The sequence below is a fragment of the Leptidea sinapis genome, chromosome 8 (genome assembly GCF_905404315.1).
Source record: "Leptidea sinapis chromosome 8, ilLepSina1.1, whole genome shotgun sequence".
NCBI classification, from domain to species: Eukaryota; Metazoa; Arthropoda; class Insecta; order Lepidoptera; family Pieridae; genus Leptidea; species Leptidea sinapis.
In genome coordinates, this window is record NC_066272.1 from 9,840,438 (window position 1) to 9,867,062 (window position 26,625).

Here is a 26,625-nt window from a genome sequence, read left to right on the forward strand (position 1 = left end):
GTCATCGACGCTCTTATTGGCAGTAATTTGCAATTTAGTTTCTTCGTATTGCCATATTCGGAGAAAGGAGGCCGATAATGAATAAATCTGAATGTATGATCAGCATTCAAAGAATATTCTATCTTGTCTGTTCTTGGTAGCGTGCTCAATGCATCCTGTTAGGCGCATTAAAAGAAATAACAAGACCTAAACAATCGTATATGTGTATAGGTACATATATACTCTGTGTTTTGGGTAGGATAGGCGCCCACAGTCCTAAAAATACTGTGAGGCTCCTTTGCACAGGATGCATTTTTCTGCCGGGAAGCAGTAATGTGTAAGCATTACTGTGTTTCGGTCTGAAGGGCGCCGTAGCTAGTGAAATTGCTGGGCAAATGAGATGTCGGTTATCACTTCAAAAATATAATCTAAAAAAACTAAAACTCAGTGGATTTCGGCTATCTCCGTTTTTTTACAAGATTATAGCCGTCACCTGTCAATCCACCAATGACTGCACATTTCATACACAATCGAGTGAGTTTTTTTTTATTAGAGTTTCGCAAGACTGGTTATTCAAAGTCCTCACTTATAAAAATATGATTTTTAGAGCGCTTTCGCACTACGTCCGATCCGAATCCGATCCGTACCCGTGAAAACACAGTCCGCAGAAGTCGTAACTATTTCCATGATAGTTTACGCACTATATCCGGCTTCCGTCATCCGATTTCTTTCCGTCAACCGTTAGACAAATAGTTCGACGACGGATCGTATTTTCCCGGATACGGATCGGATTCGGATCGGACGTTGTGCGAAAGTGCTCTTACTGTTGTTATATAAACTGGTTGTAACCGTCGTCGTCGGTCGTCGTATGCCAATGTTACGTAGCATCGTGAGTCCTTTGTAAATGTCAGCTCAGTATATTGTCCGTGAATACGCGAACCTGCTTTTTATCTACACCGGCGTGAAGGTGAAAACATTGATTGTACTGAATTATTTCCACCGGAAATGGTTAAATGCGCATTAAAGTTACTTCCGTACTTTGATATGTGGTTGCACGAGATAATAATATTATGTTTGTTTCTGTATTTATCTTCACTTATCTTTATATGTAAGTATTTATGTAATGCTTCTTGTACGAGCGTTTGTCTTTTCACCGATTTTGGAAAATTTTATATGTTTATTCTCGTCTGTAGATGGATTTATAATTATGCTTAAAGATACAATACTCAATGTAAATAAGTTACTAAACATTCGAACTATTACTGTTATTAGTCGGTGTCAGTCAAAGTAGGTTAGAAACTAACATAGTGATAGGTGGGATGTGCTTGAGTAGCACGCGCGACGTGACGAGGCGAGAAGCGAGCGCGGGGCCGCGGCGGGAGGACACCGATTTACAAAAATATAGTAATTGTAACTAGAATTAGAATAATTAATTGTTTAAAAAACGCAATTATTTTTTTTGTATTCGGTATAGTAGAACACAGAGGTATTTTTTTTTTAATTTTTAATGTACGGTTTTTACTGTGTTACGATTTTATTATAATATGATCATTTGATTTGAGAATTAATTAACCAAAAAAAATTTATTGAAGGCGTTTGCGGAATTCCATAATTATCCAAATGTTTTGAGTTTTCTTGAGTGTTAAATCCAGGCATCCTCAGGAGATGTTGACTCGCCAAACTCTGGCGCGAGACAGGATAATTCTGCTTAAATTTTTAATTAATATTATAAAAAATATATAAAAAAAAATTACGTGCCAGAGTTTGGCGAGGCAACATCTCCTGAGCATGCCTCGTGTAAAGGCGAAACACGTGTATTGTTTGAAGGCAAATATTAGCAGAATTTACACTCAAAACATTTGGATAGTAAATTTACCTATACAGAAACGAATAACACAGATATCACCTAATTCTGCGCAGAAAAACTAGATCAGAAAATAGGCCATCAACATCCGACGTTTTTGACACGAATGTCGAAATAGTCCATTGTGAATACATTAACCTGAAATGTTGTGATGCATTAAGAGAACAGGCCAACAATTGAAAACTGTAGAAACCATTGTTAGTCCTGGTTTTAATAATAATGCTTTATCTACCGTGGCCTACCAACCATTGAGACAAATTATATTTAAAGTATACTACTATAGGTTAATGTTACTATTAATGGATAATATATGGGATTCATCCTACTCATAATATAATGATGCTGGTCTCTCATAGGTATCCTTCTGGCAGATCACGAACCTAACGGTGTGACAAAATTATGTCTGGCACATACTACATAGGTTGCTATAACTTAAATGATTTTTTTTAATGAAAATAAGGGACGAGACGAGCAGGACGTTCAGCTGATGGTAATTGATACGCCCTGCCCATTACAATGCAGTCCCGCTCAGGATTTTTGAACAACCCCAAAAATTCTGAGCGGCACTAACTCCGCTCGTCACCATGAGACATAAGATGTTAAGTCTCATTTGGCCAGTAATTTCACTAGCTACGGCGCCCTTCAGACAGAAACACAGTAAAACTTACACATTATTGCTTCACGGCAGAAATAGACGCCGATTTTCTTAATGTTACCACAGACTGGGAAAGGAGCGAACATCAGGCTATTTAGTTATAAACGTTCATTGTATGGTATTACATTGTAATTTGTAACCATATCTTTTATGGAATAAAAAATCCCGCTGAGTTTCTCGCTCCCGTTTTTCTCAGTTCTGAGGCCTACTATCCATTGAGACTAAAGGTATTTAAAGTTTCTATAGTTCAATGATTATATTAATGGATAGTATAGGTTTCATCCTTATCATAATGTAATGATGCTGGTCTTTCATAGGTATTCTTCTGTTATAATAAGTACCACTGGCATATCACATACATAGTCTCGAGGCAGTAGTCCAACTTAATTAGAGGAAGTACCAATCTGTCCCACAAGTAATGATCCACATTCATATATTTGCCGAAGCCATATTATATCCAACCGCAGTCTTAAGATTTCCTTGCGCACTCGTTTACTGCGCTGTACATCTGGCCCATACTTCTATACGGATGTGAGGCGTGGACTATTAAAGAAGAACTCAGGAAACGTATAGAAGGTTTTGAAATGTGGGCAAATAGACTCATTTTGAACATCAGTTGGACTCGCAAGATCGACACGAATATGGATGTTCTGCGCAATGTCAATCAGAAACGCGAACTCATGTAAACCATCAAAATAAGGAAAGTCGCATATTTGGGGCACGTGCTGTTGCACGACAGGTAGGAACTGCTACAACTTATCATAATGGGAAAAGTTGCCGGAAGAAGAGGCGTAGGTCGTAGAAAAAGTCTTGGTTGCGCAACATCCGAGAGTAGGCAGGTCTCGAGTGCGGCAGAACTTTTTCACCGAAGAACAAAAGTTAAAATTACTCGTACAAAGCTCACTGCCGACCGACGGTCGGCAGTGAGCCGTCGTTGCCAGGTCGAATATTAAATATTTAATAATGCTTAATTTATTTAATGCATGTGATACTTGTAATTTTTTTTTTATGGAATAGTAGGACAAACAGGCGTACGGGTCACCTGGTGTTAAGTAATCACCGCCGCCCACATTCTCTTGCAACACCAGAGGAATCACAAGAGCGTTGCCGGCCTTTAAGGAAGGTGTACGCGCTTTTATTTGTAATTATCTTGTTATTGTATTACGAGATTCAAAAAAATTGTTAAAAGACGTTTATATTATGTGGTAATGGTTACAATACTAAACTACTATTATATTATATAGAGCCCTATTTCTATAAAGGTTATATAATATAATAAATGACTTGAGAATTGAGCGACCGTCAGGTTATTTAAATTATAAAGGGGGATGGATGCCCATCAGCCATTCTAACTTCGGCTACTAGTGCATAGAAAAGTATATGGGGATTATAAAATGAAATATAAATAAGACACTAGTTAGAAAATTAATTAAAAAATAATGCATCTTTAAGAAAAAATATTTTTACTTTTATTAATATCACTGCTTTTTATCGTATTGCCTAGAATGATAGCCGAAATTGGGCATCCCCCTTTGATTGTATCGAAATTAAATAAAAAAAGAAACCCGTGAGTTTCTTACGCTCGTTTAAGTCTGAGGCATATATTTCTGAAGGGGTGTTATTGGTATTTTTTATCTTACAATAAGTGATTTCATATCTTATTTTGAATAAAAATATTTGAATGTATCAACCTCAATAAGTTGTTCGTATTTTGAATGGCGGCGACAACCACTTTTATGTAGGCGGCATGCAATATTAGCAGTCGAATAGCCAAATATCTGAGCGGAGTTATAAAAAGAAAGTTTCAACCTACGTTGTTTGTACCCACATAAATAATGGCCTTAGCCTAAAAGGTGAAGGTGAAATACAAATAGGTATTCTTTGGTATAGGCTCTACAATTAATATTTCATTTTTTTTAAGAAAATAAGGGACGAGACGAGCTTGACGTTCAGCTGAAGGTAATTGATACGACCTGCTCATTACGATGCAGTGCCGCTCAGGATTCGCTCGTCACCTTGACATAAGATTAGCCCAGTAATTTCACTAGCTACGGCGCCCTTCAGACCGAAACACAATAATGTGTAAAACATTACTGTTTCAAGGTAGAAATAGACGCCGTTGTGGTACCCAACATCTAGCCGGGCATCCTGTGCAAAAGAGCCTCCCACTGGTAATCCCACTAATTATACTTCAGAACAAATTCAACCGCGTAAATTTTATTTAGAATCTAACCCATTTCAGAAATTTATTAATTAAGAAACATTTTGTACAAAGCTTACAAAATCGTAGAAAAAACAAGAATTTTCATTGAAAATATTAACAAATAAAGTAATTTGTCTCGCAAGGAGTGTTCCTGATTCCCGCACATTCCTGCTCTCAGGCACATAAATAAAGTAAATTAATTCAATATACGTGCCCGCCCACGACATATGCCTAGAGGAGTGGAATGCAGTAGAATATTGCTTAAATTTCTTTAGAGACAATCTAGTCTCTCAACAATTTACATGCCGTTTTTACACGCTTTATATTAGCTTCACCTGTGTGTAAAATTTGTTTGTAACTAATTTATTTGGGCGCGATTTTGACCCACTTTAAACGACGAGATTTCGTTCAAACTTTGTGGATTTATCGAGGACTGATGACAATACAATAATTGAAAATTTATTGAAGTAGGCGTTACTTTGCGGAAATCCAAAAATTGTCACGAGAATCTAGCGAGACAACACGTCCTGAGGATGCCTCGTGTAGAGGCGAAACATGTGTCGAATTGTTTAAAAACAAATATTGGCGGAATAAACACTAAAGAAAACTTAAATCATTTGTACAATACATTAATTTGATAAAGTTATTCCATTTTCCCAAGTTTATGTTAATTTATATAATTTTCGTCTATCGTCTATACGGCAGCAATTGATGTTAATTTTAAATTTCAACCATTATCTATTATTTAACCAATTTATCTAATATTAGGAAATTTTCGAATACCAAAAAGTGCAAGCCAAAAAAAAAACACACTTTTATAAATAAATCAAACGAAAAGTTCTAAAAAATGCGTGTTTTTTAGTTTTTTTTTACTGCTATTTATTTTAAATTAACTCAATCAGCAAACCAGTTATAGTTTTTTGTTAATTTTCATGCGTGACAACATGTTTTATGATTTATTGAAATTTTTATGTATTAATGAGGGTTTCTTTATCAATCATATTTGAATATATTAGATAATACATGGATTCTTTATATAAAACATATGGAAAAGAGTATATAATCTATAATATATTGTATAATATGTTTCATTTATAAGAAACTAAGTATTGAAAGTACTAATACAGATTAGTTACTTACAAGTTTTTATTTCTTAAGACAAAGTATATATCCAAAGCTAACATTATACCTATGTAATCTATAGTTTTAGTATAGAGCTCTGCTCTGCCCTTGGCCGCAACCTTTGTTCGACATTAGCGAATGAGCTAGTGAGCCAGCCAATTAGGCTCAACGCCAACGCAACAAAACTAACTATGTACATCCAAAACTGTCAATAGCATGATTTGCGAGGCGCCGCCCGCATCCGCTTCATTCTAATCTGAAGATCTTTGCAGAAAAGCAACTTTACGACCACTTTACTGTGTTTTGCTGTTGTAAGGTATTTCCTTTGTTAGGTTTATCAGCATCGTCACGGAATTTACTTATTTAAAAACCGGTTTCTGATTTTCATATCATTGAAACAAAAAAATCATTATTCAGATATTGAAAATGTAACAGATTTATCGAACGTGAATTTACCACACTCTTATGAATTGTCATATGTAATGAAATTTCATTGACTCTGTATTGCGAATATATAGTTATTTCTAATTCAAAATACGCTTATTCGTATTAAACGTAAACACCAACATATCATATATTAAAATATTCTCCGAAACATTATTATGGTATAAGTATTATTCCGATCGGATCAGTAGTTTTCGCAGTATAACCGTTGGAAAAAACCAGTCCTCCATTTATTATTATAGATTTGGCACTAAGATAAAAGAGAATAGTAAATAAGATTAAATTTGGCTGCTTTTGATTAGGGTCTAGAGCCCGAATACCAATTGTACTTCAGCTAGTACTGATATATAAATAAATAAAACGCAAACATGTTATATCATATATGGTTTTTTAAAATTGAATTGCGCCTCCAGAGGGAGTACTTACATGAAACAAATTTGTTTATGGCTTCATATACACAATGGCGCCTTAAGGCTGGGGACCGAGGCAACGGCCTTGAGCAATCGTGCGAAGCTAGGTTACCTCTCTTGCACAAGATCGCCATTGTTCTAATTTATAATAAGAAGCATTTTTAATTTATTACAAACATAATACAATTTTCTTTACAAAAATAACATAACTATGTTAAATAGTATTAGTAAACAGTAAATAATTTTTCCAACTGTAAAAGTTAGGGGTACCTCGGTGATTTTTTTTCGCAACGTCTGTTAAGAATAGAAATATGAAAAACAATGAATTTTCTTCTTATACTCTGTAGACAGTTAATTATTTTTTGTAAAACTAAAAGCTTTATATAAACCGTTATGAAATGGTTTCAATTTAGCGCTATATTTGCGATTTCTTGGGATAGCGGCCTTAACTCGTCTATTAAGCTGAGATCTATAGAGCGACTCTGCTCAGACTTTACTCACGTACAACATAGCTAAGTGTAAGCTGAGCATAATCTTTTATTTAGTTTTTATAGTTAACTGACACCTGAAATTATACTGAGCTTAAGCTAAGACAGCCGAATAAAAAAGTCAAGTTCTGGTTTTATCACGATCAGCAAGGTTTTACCTAAGAGAGAGCGAGAACGCTATATCGGTAATACCACTCTTCCGTTTTGAGACCAGATGCAGCAGCGAAACTAACGATAGTTTAAATAAATAGGCAAGCACGAGCCCAAATGAATCATCTACTGAATTTGTTTTTAAAACGTCACAACACCTACATATTATTGTAAATTATATGTTAATTGATTCATCCCAAAGTCAACACTGTTGGTGCGAGTTTGAATTAGCTATTAATAAAAACAATTGATGGCCGTTCATGGCTCCATTCGCGATGTATCACGCGTGACTCACGCTTACGTCATCGAGTCTTCTAACATATCTACGATCCACTGTCTGTTTTGCATTGTGAGACGATTGTTGACCTTATATACAAACACATAAATATACGGAAATATACTAGTTTTCGCAGGTTCTTTGCTTTAGCCTACAATGCAAGCGGTATTTCACATGATGCTTAGGCCTATCGCAGATGACACACTTTTTCACTTTTTTGTTTTATTATCACACACTTAAAAGTGCGTCACGGATAGTCTGTCGTCCGCGATAGGCCTTAATACTACATATAATAAAACAAAGACCTCCGCCGCGTCAGTCTGTCTGTCTGTTCGCAATAAACTCAAAAACTACACCACTGATTTTCATGCTGCTTTCACCAATAGATAGCGTGGTTCTCGAGGAAGGTTTTAGTATATCATTTGTTAAGTTTTTGTATATATGAATGATATTTGTTGGAGATGTTGGAAAATAATAAGCCGTCTGGGAGCTTTCAACGAAAACGCTGTCTAAACTCTTTGATATATAACAAAATAATGTATGGTGGAATTGTGTATCTAATATAGTTCTATAGAATTAATATATAATATACGATACATATACACAGATAAGATACTATATCCATTTTAATACTTTAAAAATTGGTAATTATAGAGCGGTGACTTCCTTATCAGTTTATTAACTACATAGTATAAAAATCATTAACTTTTGATAACTTTACTATATATACTACACTAGCTGACCGGACAGACGTTGTTTCGTAGATAATAAAAAAAAACTGTTTTATAGGAATTTGCCAATTATATTTCATAACATCAAGAATTATTTCGTAAAAAAAGCTCTCTGTTGTTATAATGAAATTGTTTGACAGCGGAACTGTCAAACCGTGCGTCACTAAATTCTCTCATAGAAAAAATGTCCATACAAAACAAATATTGAAAATAAAAATAATTATGGGTCCCAAATCGAAATAAAAACTATCCTATCTCTCAAGTTGGACTAAACTGCACTCCATGAAGTAATCCCTATTAAAATCCGTTCATTAGTTTAGGAGTACATCGCGGACAAACAACGTGTCACGTAATTTATATATATTAAGATTATTTCCGATTACTTAGCTTCATCATTTTTCTCTATTGACAGAACAGCGTCTGTCGGGTCAGCTAGTAAATACTAAACAATGAAGATTCAAAAGCGCTTAGGTTAAGCCTATTAGATAAAGTTACTTTGACTTTGATTGTATGTAGCTAACCAGACATGCTTTAATTCAATTTCATTATCTATACATAATACAACTCAACAACCCCTTTTCAATAGGTGAGTGAGAGGCTCCTTTGCACAGGATGCCAGCTAGATTATGGGTACCACAACGGCGCCTATTTCTGCCGTAAAGCAATAATGTATAAACATTACTGTGTTTGGGTCTGAAGGGCGCTGTAGCTGGTGAATTTACTGGGCAAATGAGACATATGTCTCAAGGTGACGAGCGCAATTGTAATGCCGCTCAGAATTTTTGGGGTTTCTCAAGAATCCTGAGCGTCATTGCATTGTAATGGCAGGGCGTATGAATTACCATCAACTGAACGTACTGCTCGTCTTGTCTCTTATTTTCTTAACAAACTTATAAGGTGACACCTGTAAATCTAAGTAGGTAAGTAAATTATCTTGATCTTTTATTCTGTGCTCGCCAACAAACCACATAGCTCCTTAATCCTTATGGAATTTAAAGTATAACAAATAACAAAAGGACTGCTTCATTTTCCTTGAATGATGAGGAGCAGGTTTCCTTATAGGGAGTGTGGACCGACCTGTCCCGTCCACCCACGTCCCTGAGGGACATTGTTGCTGGCTCTGTTTCTAACTTAAGATTATTATTACAAAATTTATTACACGTAGTAAGTAATTTAAACTTTTTACAACCGCATCGGTAAATTTTTTCTTATGTACATATCATGATTTGTTCGTTCGGGAAGCTCCGTAAAATCTTCTCGTCCCAAATACCAGTGTCTGAAGGCGAAGGTTTTCAACCAGTGGGTGTTGCCAGTGATGACTTACGGTACGCAGACATGGTCGCTAACTATGGGCCTTATGAGAAAGCTCATGGTCGCTCAGAGAGTAATGAAGAGGGCTATGCTCGGTCGTCCAAATGATTGCAAAACTGAAGTGGCAGTCGGCAGGGTACATAGTTCGACGGACAGATGGCCGTTGGGGCAGTAAAGTCCTCGAATGGCGACCACGTACCGGAAGACCGGAATCTAACTTAATTCATGTCGTCAAATTGTAAGAAATGAAGTCGATTGACAATCTACAGTTTAATTATATCAATAGTGAAATTGTAAAATCACGGCTTTAACCATATACCTAAGACATATACATACAAAATATAAATACACTTAAATTCAAATTCAATATTCAACGTAAAAACATCTTAAGGCGCATCGCCGTAAACCATTTGTTTCGTGTGATATTTGATGAGTGTGTTGTGTGTTTCAGGGCCACCGCCTCGGCTGGGTGTGAAGGCCACCAGTCCTGGCGTCGACGAGGACTGCAACAGCAACCCCAGCCTGGCCGGCAGTCAGCACTCCACTCACGATGAAGACGCACACTGCGACAATTCGGGATACTTGTGGTTCCTGGACTATAAGTACGTGACAATGATCTGAAAGGAAATATGACAGACAGTAAAAAATAATAAACTACTACCACACCGCCATACATTAAAATTCCTCTGAAGTTAAACTTGCGGCAGGAAGAAAATCTCAATCTTCTTACTCCTCTTTTGTATTTCTATTTTCTATTAACTTTGTTAATATTCTTTACTATCTTTATCCGTTCTTTTTTAAATTCACAAGCATTTTCTTCGATTAGAGGCATAATTTAATTAATACCATCTGGCCATCTTTTATAATTTTTGAGCAATTCTTGCACGTATATATTTTGATGACATACTGAGGTTTTAGGGTGAAAACTATACAGATTTTCAAAATTGGATCGAATTAGCAGCTCTATATTTTATCTAATTACTCATATATATATATATAATGAAAATGGTCTTTGTTTGAGGCTCTTCCACGCCTAAACCACTGATCGTATCGACATGAAACTACCACCTTTCGATGCGAAATTTATCCTAGATGGTTTATGCCTACTTATTTTTCAAATTCCAACATTCCTTCCTTTTAAAATTTGCCCAGCGAAGCGGGTGTATATATATTTGTTTTGGAGCAATTCTTGCACGTATACGTGTTTCATTCTGATGAGATTTACTTTACGGGGTTTTCGGGGCCGAAAAACACACCTACGTCCATATTTAAAAACCATACAGATTTTCAAAGTCAGTTCGAGTTAATAGTCTTCTCTATATTTTATCTAATTTCTCATTATTATTAAGCACTATAAGCTGTGTTTAAATCTAGAGAATTCTACATAGCAGTTTATTTAACTTAAGTATGGCTGGTTCAATGATTGTTTGTTCTTTGTGTTCAAATTTGCACATGCCCATGACTGCACTCACAATGCCATTCAAAGTTGTGTAAATGGTGCGCTTTGTCAGCTATAGGCCGTTACCTCTGTATTGTCCATTTACATTCTAAATTTAATTTTTTTATATTCCTAGCCGACCAATAAATTACAATACTTATGTATTGTAATATATTGAATTAGGCATTATTTTGCAGAAATCCATAATCATTCAAATGTTGTGAGCCTTCTTGAGTGTAAATTCTGCTAAGATTCGTCTTAAATCAATTCGACATGTGTCTACACGTAGTCTCGTGCGAGAATTTGGCGAGAACATAATGGAGTGGTAAACAAAATAGAATACGCCAGTGAATAGTCCAGAATATACTTATTACTTATAAAAACATTTTAACTATTAAAGAGCAACAACAAGTAAAATGACAAGCTTCAGAAGTAGTCGGAAAAGTGTAAAGGGCATTTTTTAGTGTGGGGTGTCTTATCAAGCAGTTCAGAGGTTCATTTTTGTGAATAAGGAATGACGACTTCAGCCAAAATGTTTCAAGGAATTATCTTATATCGTGTTATAAAACCTCTTAGCCAAACACTTTTAAAAATGTACCTTGGACTAGCGAGACTGCACCTGGTACGAACTACTCTACGAACCTCGACTCAACTATATTGATAATTCAATATTTAATAAGTACAAAGCACACATGTTTAAATACATATAGGTACAATACATGTCATATAATTGTATGAATTGTAACTTAGTCAGTACCAACGAGCTGATCAGATTTTTTTTTATGAAAATAAGGGACGAGACGAGCAGGATCTTCAGCTGATTGTAATTGATACGCGCTGCCCATTACAATGCAGTGCCGCTCAGGATTCTTGGAAAACCCCAAAAATTCTGAGCGGCACTACAACTGCGCTCGTCACCTTGAGATAAGATGTTAAGTCTCATTTGCCCAGTAAGTTCACTAGCTACGGCGCCCTACAGACCGAAACACAGTAATGCTTACACATTACTGCTTCACGGCAGAAATAGGCGCCGTTGTGGTACCCATAATCTAGCCGGCATCCTGTGCAAAGGAGTCTCCCACTGGTAGATCAGATTTTTTCGGAACTATTATTTACACCACTTTCTTCCATAATTTATAGTATTTTCACTTAACTTTATGAAAGTATAATAATAAATCAACTTCAATACATAATATAATAAAGCTTCCAAAATACAAGAAGGTGAAAGGTGCGCGAGAAATGATGCGCACCAAAAACGTTACTATGCCGTTTGATGAGTAGGTTTTACTCTGCATATTTTTCTCATACCGGGCGTCTTATATGAAAATCGATTCTTAAGGAGTAAACTCCAGAATTAAAAATGCATTTTTATTTGTAACAGGAGTTATGTTCAGACTGGATATGTGTGATGATGATACCGCCGCTATACACTACAATAAAATATTGGTTTATTATTTTTTACCTTTGAGGCAGTGTCCGTTGCTGTCGTGTATAAAACGAGTACATGAAGTCACGGCGCAGCTATAGTCATATTTCATTTAATGGCAACCATGACACTTTCTAGAATTTTCGCACGTAATTCAAAGATTGATAAAAAGTTACAGCTAATTAATTGGCATTTTTTTTTCCGAAATAAAAGACGAGTACCGACTTTAATATAGAAGAAGAATACAATCGATCTAATGGTCTACAAGACGTTAACTATATCAATGACCGTAACATTGAGAGAATCAGTAGAACGTAGATACTATAGTAACCCATAACGCGGCCACCTGAGGCGTAGAGAAGTCGTTTTCTGGTTGCGTTGTCGCCAATTTTTGGTGGCCGTCTGTGGTCGGTTGATTTTCTATATTATTCTTTATTATTTACTTAATAGTTTGTAATTTTCCATGTGGTAGTAAGGGTAATTTCGTTTAATTCCAGTCCGATATTTCGGGACAGTTCGTGCCACCACACCTCCGTGCTGTCCTCGGTGTCTGCATCGTACAAGGGCATAGGCGACCTCACATCACACTACGAGTTCAGCTCGCGATACAACGACATAGCCCGCGACCTCGACGCGAACCTCGCTGAAGCGGACATCGAGAGCTTCAAGACAGAAGACATCCATGCGCTGCTCATGACTGCCAACCTGCCGCATGACGTTATCGATCATAGAGCTAATGATGTAAGTCCTCAACAATCACACAGCCAATCAACCACAATACATGCGTGTTCAAGTAACGGTATGAAATAAGATCTTAAGGGAACTTTTTGAACGTACATCTGGATTTAACTTCCTTTTAATTCGTAGTATTCGATAGCTACGAAAAAAAAGCAACGGTTTATATCCAATTTCACAAAATAAGTAGCAAAACTGTGTTGTGGTCTGTGAACACCAAACCACCAATATATGTACCGATTTGCATCGGAACGAATCAATATGTGCGCAGACGGAGCCGGTAGGAGACGCCACTGTCTTTGCTCATGCGGCCGAGTAGAGTCACTATTTATTGTATTTATTATTTTTTACACATATGATCGAACCGATGCTGCAAATCTGTACACTTATCATTCAAAATTTTCTTTTATTTATTCAAAAGGATCAATGTCAAAGGCGCATGCTTAAACACTAAATCTAGTATGGCTTCATTATTGCGACTCAGCTGAAAAGTAGCCACAAGTACATAATTATTATAGTTACAGAGAAATAAATGATTATCAATAAGTATCAATATAATAGATTAATAGTAAGTTCAGTCTTTCTGTATACAAACTAAATCAAACTATCAAATCAAAATTAACCAAACTGGAAAGTTCTAAAGAGGGATTATAACCGTTCCTACAGATTCTTCGAGCGGCAAATCGTCCGTGCGAAATTGAAGCACATCGTTAAAATCGGCGAGCAAAATGGCGATAGCTGCTCTTGCTTACTTCAACCAGCCGTCCCTGCCGCCGCTGCACATGAGGAATGACACCTATACCGTAAAAGAGAAAGCTGATCTTCTGTGCACTGTTTTTGCCCTAACTCGACTCTAGGCGACAACAAAAAGACATCGCCGACCATCCAACGGTGTCAGACCTCTATGCCTGAAGTACAGTTCAGACAAAACTGTTCGGCGAGCTCTGTTTTCGAAGAACGTGAAGAAGTCGAGCGGGCTGGATGGCATTTTTCCCATCGTGCTTAGAACTGCGCCTCTGAGTTGACTGACTCTCGACTTCTTTACTTCCAAGAAAAACAGAGTTCGCCGAACAGTTTTCTGTCTCAACTGTACCTAAGGGACAGAGCTCTGACACCGCGAAGATGGTCGGCGGTGTCTTTCCATCGTCGTCAAGAGTAGAGCAATGTATCTTGGATGTTTCCAATGTATCGTTCCTATGCAAAAGAAACAGTGTAGGAGATAGCACACAGCTTTAGGGAACTGTAGCGTACACCGGCTTCGGACTCTAGCAATAGCCGTCAACAACGCAGGTTGTTGTTGCGCCCAGTGAGGAAACTGGAAGTCCACTTGCATAAAATCTCGGGAAGCCCAAATGATGGATTAATTGTGCATTACACGATAAAAGGCCTTGCTATATCCAGGCTAACTGCCAGACCTTCTCCCTTGCTTTCACCCCACCCACTGACCATGGCGAAAGCCGTACTGTCGGACGTTGATTAACTGCTGATCCTCTAGGTATACCCAGAACTTGCGGTTAATACAGCTTTGGATAATATTGGAGAGCAGGGAGGTAATAGCAATACGTCTGTAAATAGCCGGATTATAACCGAACTGTTTCCTGTTTGGACCGGACAAGGGCTGACTTCCATGAGTCTGGGACTATGCCTAATGAATATGAGTACTGGAATAAACACTTTCGTACTGATGTGAATGCAGGTGGACACGTTGTGATAACGATGGGAGAAATGCTATCCGACCCTCTCGACTTTTTTATTTCCAAGGAAACAGAGTTCTCCGAACTCTGACACCGAGAAAATGGTCGGCGATGTCTAAAAATAGTGCCCCGAAGATCGGCTTTCTTTCCTTTGCCGTATATGCGAATGTGTCATTCCCCAAATGCCTCGGCAGCAGGTCGGCTTATTTAAGTTACCAAGAGCAGATTTCGATAACGCCCAAGGCTGCGCGTTCCAGACTCGTCACTTTTAAATGCTGCTCGCCGACTCTGACAACGTGCTTCTATTACCACCTTATCATACATACTATTTTCTCCTCAGGCGTACAAAAGAGCATTGACTTATTAGTCGACTCGTAAGCTAGTGTCTCTTCTTATAATATAAATAAAACAATCCCTTAACTGAGAGAATACCTACATTCCTTTAAAGTTAATTTCTATCTAAAATAGAATGAACACTAGATATTAAAAACATATTGTTTCATCCTAGTACAGAGAATCAGTTTGCCACAAATGCATCTAGTGTGAGTTTGTTTGTTTCAATAAAATCTTTATAGGGCATTAAAATGCAATAAAAAAGTAAATAGTGAATTGTGTAACACTCGACCACACACACAGATAGCCCTAATCTGTGGCACTCGTCTCTTTACGACACCCATACAACTATAAGCTAAAATTACTTCACATAAACGAATGTAATAGGTGGTTACTAACCCTAACTTGAGCTACAGGTCCCGGGTTCGATCCCAGTAGGAGCAAATATTTATTATTTGTTTCCAATACATGGATTTTATTCGTATTACTTACACAGTATTACAAGTATGCCTAGTTAGTAGCTACATCATTTGGGTGAAAGTGTGTCATTTAATAATAATATTAATAATAATAATAAATCCTTTTATTTTAGGCTACATTATTAGGTATTATTTTATTGAAAGAGTTGTCTAAAGCTTTTTTGATAGACTTAACACAAAAAGGTAATTTATATTTACATTGCGATACATTATAAATAAAGAACTCCAAATATTTACGTCATGACAGTTTTAGTCAGAAATAATATGTTATGGCGGTTAGGGCACGTTAAGGTGGAGTCGATAGTAGCTTTAATTAAATGGTCCCCGAAGAAGCTGGATTGTTCCAATGACAATTAATATGGTATGCAAAGGTACCTGCTTATTACAGCTTCTGACATGATTCTGAACATTATAATCGATATGCCGTAACCATGTTATTATTTGTGGTACGGGTATTTGTACGTAATATGTACTTAAGACATATATAGGTACGTACCTCATGCAAGTCTTGTAGGTCCATACAAAAACTATTATATTATATTGAGCTAATTGAGCCATCTGGTTAAACATTAAGCCGGGTCTCCAAAAAAGCTAGGGATCAGCATGTATATAGATGCCTGGGTATAGATTACTTTTCCAGTTTTTCCGCATACCAACTTCACTGCGGCATATATTATCAGGCTAAGCTCTTCAAGCTGGTTGAGTAACAGTTACACCGTTAAGACCACACCCTCTTAAATTATTTTTAAATAAAACAAGAATAAAATTAGCCTTACAGTTTATAGTCAATTACCTACATTATAAAAAAGCCCATATATAAAGGCAAATAAAGGGTATAAGTAATGTAATATTATTATGTGAAAAATATCACACACTTATATATTTTTAAATTCACACTGGTAGAACTGACGATTGATTTAAATCGAATATCGATCGGAGAGCTTCTTTACGTCAAAAAGTATTAAGACTAAGTCAAAAGGCAAAACAATTGTACTTCGTATAATCCACAGAACAGTTTATGTCCTTTTACCTGTTCTGTGCTATAATCAAAGAATATGTTATAGTACCAACAGTGTTATTCAGGTCGCTTTGATAAAGATTTTACTTGCATCTTGGGGTCGTCTTAAACACTCACCGTTTTTAATTGTTTATTTTCCTTGTATACAATCACTTGGCCACAAGTTCTCCTGCGTTGACTTCAAAATTATTGTATTTGCGACTTTTGTAGCCTTTTGGATTTATTAATTATACAGTCCAAAAAAATGTAGTTGAATAAAATCTGATAATAGTCAGGCGTCAATTATTTGGAGCTATTAACTGTTTCAACGCAATCAGAAACCTGTAAGTGGCAGCATTGAACAGAATTAATAACTGGACCGAGTTATAAATTCATTAACTTACAACCTTAGTATTCTGATTCATATAACCACACCTTATATGGGACCACTCGTTTTAACGTAAGCATTTTTAAAAATAACCAACATAAAATATTAGGTAACAATCGTAGTTTAACTATTACTTCTGGAGTTTCATAAATCATTTACGGGTATTGTAATAACTCCAAGATATGAGGAGGTAGGATGGATTCAACCTTTTAATTTTCAATCACTTTTATTTTAAATTAAATTCTTTTTACTGTTGAAAAATATCAAAATATATGTCTCTTCATATTCTATCTGGATATCTGATGTGATATTAAGTATTATTTAATTTAAATGTAAGTAATAAAAACAACAGAAAAAAGTAGGTCGGTGAGAAAACCTCGTTGTGTTAGCTTTTGATCTTAACGCCATCTAGCTGATGTTCTTAGAACTAAACTTGTTAGAATTATTTTGGATGATAACAAAATTGGCTTTTTATAACTGTTGTGGCATGTTATAATGTTGTTTTAATTATGAAATAAATAGGTACTTCCTTCAAATTTTAGGCTTTTATATTTTTTTTTGTTTCTTCTTTCATTTCATTGTTGTATTTGAAATATTTATTTGAACTTTACTTTTCCTATTTTATACGCGAAGATAACAATAGCAAGATCATTACAGTGTATGTTAGTAAGTTTAAAATAGTTACTTGGGGACACGGATTATAGTTACGCAAAACATTATATTTTCATAATTACATTTTACAATTTCCAAATCATACCATTAGAAACACACATGGGTATGGGTATCTACTTACATTGCTTAAGATGATATTAATGTAAGTATGAATGTTATCAATCAAACCATTATGCTATTTTGATGTCATCATGTAATATTGTATTGCAGTGTAACCCTCGGGGCGAGATGTTTGCCAGCATCTCGAGTTCTATCATGGGAAAGTTTCGATTCGACAGTTCTTTCAGTGACAACAGTAGTGTTCAGGTTCGCCACATTAGTTACAATAATAATTATGTTTGTACATCATTCACAACAAGCCTAACGCACGTTTCACTTTACATCAGCTTACAGCCATTATCACACTGATGAAATTGTTGCTATACGCGCCATCTAGTTTATTAAACTTGTACTATGTTAATATCGACGGTTCTCCCTAGATGTCGTGATTCACAAACATGTGTTAGCGAACATTTTTTTTAAGGATGAGAATACGTATTAACATTTTGCGCCTTGAAAAAAGGCCCATATGTCGGTCTCGAATCTCGATCACGCGGACGCGGTAGGTAACTCGAAAGTTTTCCAGTGAAGCCGAGCGGAGGCCGTGGTAGCCAAGCTGGGGCCGTGTAGGCCAGAATCCAACCTGTGAATAACTATTACAATTAATGTGAGATTATATGTTTGGATGTTTTTACTCAACCGTTCCAAAGCGGCTTAATGATCATAATGAATTTTACACATATATGCTTGATAACCATTTATGTTCCCGACAATCCTGTAGGATTGTCTGGAGTTTCAACGCGGACAAAGTCGCTAGTAGCAGCTAGTAATGTAATTGTTAAAGGTATAATGTGTTATTATAATATGTTATTATAGTTTTTCCCAAGTGGTGGGAAGTGATAAAATACCCTTGTGTGTAAATTAACTTGTTCATTAACAATTATACGAAATTTTATAATCAAACAGCCGCTGTTTATATGCCTAATTTGTTATCATTCTTGCACTTGTTAAGGCGTAGCTGTATAACAAATGTTTATGTATTGTAAGTTAAAGGTTTAACTACAAATTAAAATACACTGATAAAACTAATTAAAATCCCAAGGTCTTGATTGGAATTAAACATTTTTGTACTCCTAATTATAATAAAAATGGGGGTTATTTCAAAATTCCATTAGCTAAAATTGACAATTAAATAGAAAGATAATAATTGACGGGTAATACCTGTTGTACGAAGTTTATACGCTATATGCATTGCTGTTCAGAATTCCTGATTGACCCCAAATCCTGAGCGGCCGCGGCACTGCATTGTAATGGGCCGGGTGTACCACATACCATCCGGTGAACGGCGCCACGTTTGTATAAAAAGACACTTGGCTTGTGTTGTTCTGATGATTACATTCATTCATTCATTCATTCATTCATTAGGTACTTATATAGATAAAATAAAAATAAAATAAGCCTTTATTGATGTTACTAATAATATATTTTTTTAAATATATTATATCCTTAACTAATTGCTTACGATTTTTTAACAGCTTGTTCTTCGACATAGGCTTCCTCCAAAGACTTCAACCTTTCTCTCTCTCTCGCCATTCTTATCCATTCTGGGTCAGCCACTCTCTTAAGGTCATCCTCTCATCGTTTTATTTGTCGCCCTTTGCTTCTTTTGCATTCTCGTGGATACCACTCCGTTATGATTTTTGTCCATTTTTCGCTTTTGTCACGTAGCATATGTCCCGCCCATTTCCACTTTAATGTTTTGCACATAGTTTTGGCATCTTTGAATTTAGTTGTACTCTTAATTTTTGTTAGTTTTATTTTCAAAAAAAAAGAAAAGAAAAGATTAGGTATGTGTCTTGCTGTAAATACTGAAACAAAAAAAAATAAATTCTATTGCATATAACATCTATTACTTTAACGTGTGTCAGTTTAACACATAAATATAAAACAATTTAAAACATAAAAAGTTTATTCGGAGTGGTCTCCATTGGCTGCAAATGGTCCTTAAACGTTGAGGCCATAAATAGAAGCACGACCTCTTTCCATGGGAAAATTCTTCACTGTCAATCGTACAGATTGTTTTAGGGACTCTTAAATTATCATGGCGTTTAGAGCAAGCGGTCCTCTCTAAAATTGACCATAAATCATAATCCAGCGGATTAAGATCGGGACTAGACGACGGCCGGTCTTCAGCTCTGAAGGAGTCCGAAACTTTCGTTTCCAACCAAGACTGCGTAGACCGAGCTTTATGACCCCGCGCCGAGTCTTACTGGAAGGACCATTCTTGGTTATTGAACATGCTGTTGTTAAGGGCCTACCTCCACTACCTTCTCAAGAATGGTATCTTGACAATAAACCTATGTTTATAATCACTTGGTACTTAAGAAATGTCCAGTACGTCTCTTATAGCCTGCAAGTCCCACGTGATGTTTTAAAATACGCGACATGGTTCCTGGTGATATCTTCATCTCCCGAGATAAAATAATTTGCTTTCGGACAGGATTCTTTCGAATTATTTCCCATACTGCTTTGGCCACCTTTTTCGTACGAACACTACGTGAACGGCCAGATCTTTTTCTGTCACAAACAAAGGAGGTCTCATTGTACCTATATGTTAATAGGAAATTAATATGGCTATTGCCCGGTACTAAAACATTTTACTAATACCAAGCGTATGGAGAGTTTTAAAAATTGCATTTGGCTCCATACCTACTTTGCGTAATGCAATTCAATAAGGACACAAACAGCGTTTCGGTTCTCGTTATCACCAAGCTCCATTTTAATATCGCAAAATATTGTACAATGTATTGGCGCCAAAATGAGAAAACTCAATGAACAATCATATAAAAATGACAGATTCCAAATACATGTGTAATATTTTGTTTATTTTTAATTGTAACAGTAATTATGGCCAGACTAAGTATTTTCATATTCTTAGAATTTCTACCGAAGTAAAACTACGTTTTAAATTGTTAATTAGATCTAAATAATTCTGTTTTTGTCGCATACCATACTTCACACGGTCTGTTATATTTAGTTTGAAAGTGTCAAAAGTTAAAGCCACAACCTGAGAGTTGATAAAAAAAAGCAAACAGAATTTTATAGCGAGGCGGTACTCGAACGGTTAGCTCGGTTAGAGCACCGGCACGGAACGCCGGAGGTCGTGGGTTCGAGTCCCGTCATCGTCCCGTCATCGTTCATAAAATTCTGTTTTTCAAATTTTATTTGTGTCAAAAGTTAAATACGTCCCTGTTGAGTTAGGCCAATGGGTTTACTTTTCAAAACTCGCACGAATATTTCCTAGGTAAAACGTTTAATGAACCAATCACGGCGAAGAATTAGGCAGTATAGTGAAACGAATGGCAAATATTTTAAATTAAATTAAATTAAATCAAATGATTTCAAATTAGTATACAAAAAGTCAGTATTGACAAATAATATAATTTCATTACAATTATTATTGATTCCAAACAATATTTAGCTTGTTATTTCGAAGTTTACGCGGGTCTAGTAGATCAGTGTACATACCTATTTATGTCCTATATATGTCAAATACATCCACAATCAAAAGTTCTTGGCTGGCATTTACAGAAAGACTTCCTATTCGCGTGCGTTGGTCCCACGGGATGTTCGTATGTACGTTGTAATAAGACAATGTTCCTGTGTGTGTTCCCAGCTCCATACTCAATTACGCCAGACATTTTCAACTACACTCTTTATTTCACAGCTCATACAGTCATTCCCTACTCAAATCATGCATGTGTGAGTGTTCTATTTCTGCTATCCTGACCTGTACATGTGTGTGCCGTGCCTCCGCGCATGTGAGTGTGCTGCCAATGAAGTCACTTATTCTCAAACTGTCACGATAAAAAAATGTTTAACCGTCGCTACCAAAGATGTAAATACATAACTGTATGTACAGTTTTCACCTGGGGCAGTACCACCAAACCTATTTCATTCATAGAACGAGGTGCACTAGAAATAAAATTGTGTTCGGGTTGGAGGGTATAAGTAATTAAAGGGAAAGGTGTAAAGGTACATGAGACGGTTTACCTCGAGGATGTTTTGCATTTTGCTACGTTCTAGTTAGCTTCGTGATGGATTACGACTTAAGGCTAGGTACCGAGTCAACAGCTTTGAGGAATCGAACGGAGCTATGTAACCTCTCTCGCACAAAATATCGCCATAGTTTTAATTCAGATTTAGAAGCATTTTTAATTAATTACAAACAAAATACAATTTTCTTTACATAACTATGTCATGTTAAATAGTATTGGTGTACAATTAATAAATTTTTGTACAATTTTTATCTAGAACTAGATCAAGTAATTAGCATGGCTCCAACTGTAACTGTGTGGTATTTTGGTCTTTTTTTTTAATGAATTTTCTTCTCATATTCTGTAGATATCCAATTATTGTTTGTAATAATATTAGCTTTATGTAAACCCTCAAGAAATGGTTTCAATTACTCGCTATTTCATATTTCTTGGGATAGCGGCCTTAAACATATTCTACTGTTATGGGCTGAGTACGGAGCAACTGTCACTCTATCAGACTCCTTCGAGGATTAGGATTGAGTATAGTGGGTGACCTGTTAAGGGTTCTGTATCCGAGGGGCAACAAGAAGTATAATATAGTGTTATATCTTGTACGATTCCGACTTCGCATTTGACTGTTTTTTTTATATGAATTTTTCACAACGGATTGTACGCGAAATACGCTTTGGTAAGAAATGTTTTAGGGTAGGTATATTATATGTAAATACGATTGGTTATTTAGCACACCATTCCGATATACGAGCGCTTATCAATTTAATAAATTGAAACATTCCTTGGTCGCAGATATGACAAAGCGGATGTTACTCATTTCAATACTAAGTTTGTAGTGTAATGTTATTGCTGAATGTATAAATATCAGTTATAGCAAGGCGTGTTTCATTTAAATTTCGAACAGTAATCGACGAATAAAACAAGCGGCGAGTCGAGTTAACTTATCAGATTTGCCACCATGTTACTTTTTAATACTTTTGTTAATTATGATTTTAACTCACTTAGCGGCCATTTTGGAGTGTGCTATCGCGTTCTTTTATTTTTTGTTGATATTGTTCAATATTAGTTCATTTAAAATTTCTCTCTGTGAGTTTTCTAGCTGCTTCGGTTCGGGACGGATAGAACGACATCAAAATAAAGCTATTAGACGAAATAGAATGAGTTTTTTTTAGCGAGGAGAGTGAAAGAGACCTGTCAAATTTACTTTACATGCGGACTAGGCCTAATAATACAATCCCTTTTGGTTGTTATTGTTATCAGAGCACAGTTGAATTATATCGCTAATTATTTTGATATTTGTATATTGTTATGCAGATGTTCAATTAGAATTATATTTTGTCGTCAAAATAAATAATAAAATAATTAATCAGTACAATGAACACTTTTCGACACATAATTTTCTCATACCAATATTTGATAGGATCTTGTTAACCGCAAAAATGAAAATAATTCATAGGATATTATTTTTTTATCATATATTTTAGTTTCCCTTTGTTACGGAACATATAAAAATACTCGAGATTATATTTAATGACTTATTTGCAGCTATTCAATAAGTCTGGCACTAATAACCGGGTAAACTAATTATCTAATTTATTTGTTTTCGCATCGTCATTTACATATCAGATAAATATGTGTAACAATTTACAAATGCAATTGATAATCCGACAGACATTTACAACAACTTGTTGACGAGTGAGGACTGATCGTTTCTTACCGATCTGTGAACTTTGAGAACCGCAAGCGGTAGCTAAAATTGAATTGTTGTACCCATTGGCTCAGTAGCGCCCGGGTCTTCAGAAGTACCAGTGTTCTATCGTGAACGATGTGTTCTTTAATTTTCTGTTTGCTTTGTGACAAATTAATAATTTCCTATGAACTGATAAGTAGTTGTGTGTGCGTTAGATAAACTTTTCGGACGCTCACAAGGACTAATTAAAGACGTTATAAACTGCGTGTGGCATTTTTCATGGTGTGTGTGTTATAAACGTTTTAAAATGGGTGTGACAGAGTTTGATTGGGATTCCTGTAATGGAGGATATTATTCAGTGAGTGTTTTTTAGTCTTATGAGTTTTTCATGTCTTTCAGTTGTAGTTTTAGATAAATTATAAGTTTTATTCTTCAACATAAACATAACAGTATATTGTGAACAATAATAGTAGGAATATTTGATCACGAATTCTCATCAAAATTATAAAAGCGCATTATTATGTTAGGATGGGCGGTGATCACCTAGAATCACAAAGTGAGCACCTTGTTCACTCTTTAACTCCTAAAAAGCGGGGAAGTTTAAAATGAATATAAACTGTTAATTCAACTTTATCCCATTGCGATAAATTACTATTAAATATTATATGTGATAATTATTCATCAAAATAGTTTACGCTGACTTGATTAAAATATGCATTTCATAGTATTGTGAGAGATGCGTTTCATGTTTACGAATTACCACAGTTTCAAGAGGGTTAGGTATTCGGTGTTATTCTAGAATATTTATCAAATTGAAGTCATTAGTCAGTACATGTTTAGTTTCAGTTGTCCCTCTCATATCTGTTTCTAAAAGACAGAGACAACACTGCCCTTAAGTTGTTATTAGAAAAAAATATTTTCATCGAATACTGAACAACAATCGTTCTTGTATCTCCTACGGCCCTCGGGACGTGTGACGTATACAGTATGAGTAACTTGTTTGATTTGTGACCTCATTTATGACAGGAAAAGGAATTAAATTGATAACACCCACCCGCATACCCATGTACAATTCAACATTCAATACTAACGTTATATTGCGCACAATATTGTCCAACGTTTTAACCTCTCCCGTTAATTGAAAACGTCTGATCAAAGCTAAATAAATATATGTTTTTCCTGTTTTTTAACTATTGTAAACATATGACGGATGCTTTTAAAATGCTGTACCTAATTTAGAATTATTAAAACTACATCAACCGTCAATCGATCCAGAATATGTATTCCAATTTGTCAATCTTAATTTCCAATTGATATAAATTTATTATGTGTTTTGTTTAAAATCTTCAAAATTCAGATAAGTACCAATATTTGGTATGATCTTGTTACTCACAAAATTTCATAAAAGTAATTCATAAGTTATTATTTTAGTATAATTTATATTAGTTTCGCTATTATATTTAATGACTTATTTGCAGCTATTCAATATGTCTGGTACTAATAACCTCGAAATCTCAAAATAACAGATTCCATATTTGATTTAAGAAACCCAATTAAAACATTCAAGCTTCAAGCTTTATCCTTTACGGATATTTTTCAAACGTCACATCAAAGCTCCTAAAACTAAAAATTTAAGTGCATTTGGTTCTAATTTCTATAACAAGCCAACGCCGTAGCCCAAATTAGACTTAACAACCTCAGGCGCATGTTTATGTTCAAATCGCGGCTATGTTTCGTAATGTTTCCGGGAATGATCTCTAGAAGCAAACCCATAAACATCACGTATGTAGCTTTGCTTTACAAAAAGCATTTGATACTATAACTCACACCAGTGGGAAGCTCCTTTGCACAGGATGCCGGCTAGATTATGGGAACGGCGCCTATTTCTGCTATGAAGCAGTAATGTGTAAGCATTACTGTGTTTCGGTCTGAAGGGCGCCGTAGCTAGTGAAATTACTGGGCAAATGAGACTTAACAAACTTGAGTCTCAAGGTGATGAGCTCAGTTGTTGTACTGCTCAGAATTTCTGGGTCTTTCAAGTATCCTGAGCGGCAATGCATTGTAATGGGCAGGGCGTATCAATTACCATCAGCTGACCGTCTGGCACTTCTCGTCCCTTATTTTCATAAAAAAGAAACAAAAAGTATTTGATACTGTAGCTAACTGAAACTGTTTATTGTATTGTTACAGTGGGTATGTATGAGTAAATTTTTACAAGATGCATATTAAAACTTAATTAAAAGTGTTAGTTACTTATCTAAATATGACCAAAGTGTATTAATTAATGTTGAAGTAGAAAAGTACATCGTCTATAACATGCTATTGATTATACATATACGAGGGGAGGTCAAAAAGTTCGCGGAATGACTGGGAAAAAAGATGAAATGATACATTATGTTATTTTTCCTTTTCAATATATTCCCCCTTAACACGAATACATTTTTGGGATCTGGCATATAACTTATTAATACCGTCGAAAAAATAGGTTTTGTCTTGGGCGTCAAAATACGCCGAAATCGCCGACTTGACTTCATCATCGTCTCTAAATTTTTTTCCACGCAGCTCTTTCTTCATCTTTGGGAATAAATAAAAATCGCTAGGGGCCAGGTCTGGACTGTAGGGTGGATGGCGTAGTTGTTCAAAACCGCATCGATGAATGGCAGCCGTCGCAACATGACTCGTGTGAACGGGCGCGTTGTCGTGCAAAAGGAGTACACCTTTTGTCAGTTTTCCTCTTCTTTTTTCTTTAATAGCTTCTTTTAATCGGTCCAATAGGGAAGCGTAGTACTCTCCCGTTATAGAAACACCACGTTCTTTATAATCGATCAAAAGAATACCTTCAGTATCCCAAAAAATAGTCGCCATGATCTTTCCGGCCGATTGCGACACTTTAAATTTTTTTGGGGGTGGTGTGCCTTTTTTGTGCCACTGCATCGACTCCTGCTTTGACTCAGGCTCATAGTGGTGAACCCAAGTTTCATCACCGGTTACAATTCGGGCCATAATTTCTTCCCTAACTTCTCCACAGCGGTCCAAATACTCGCGGGAACA

General features: G+C 35.9%; 1 protein-coding gene across 11 annotated transcripts in view; it reads left to right on the forward strand.

Moving 5' to 3' along the window:
* The window catches only part of LOC126965602 (uncharacterized), a 160,628-nt gene that overhangs the window by 108,859 nt on the left and 25,144 nt on the right, over positions 1-26,625 (forward strand). For 9 of the 11 annotated variants that reach the window (XM_050809251.1, XM_050809252.1, XM_050809253.1 and 6 more), the window contains 3 exons: positions 10,086-10,236; positions 12,996-13,239; positions 18,007-18,102. In XM_050809251.1, the coding sequence (XP_050665208.1) occupies positions 10,086-10,236; positions 12,996-13,239; positions 18,007-18,102 (491 nt within the window). Of the gene's footprint in view, positions 1-10,085; positions 10,237-12,995; positions 13,240-18,006; positions 18,103-23,647; positions 23,933-26,625 lie in introns of those variants that run through there. The other 2 variants (XM_050809256.1, XM_050809260.1) reach the window with 2 other exon arrangements.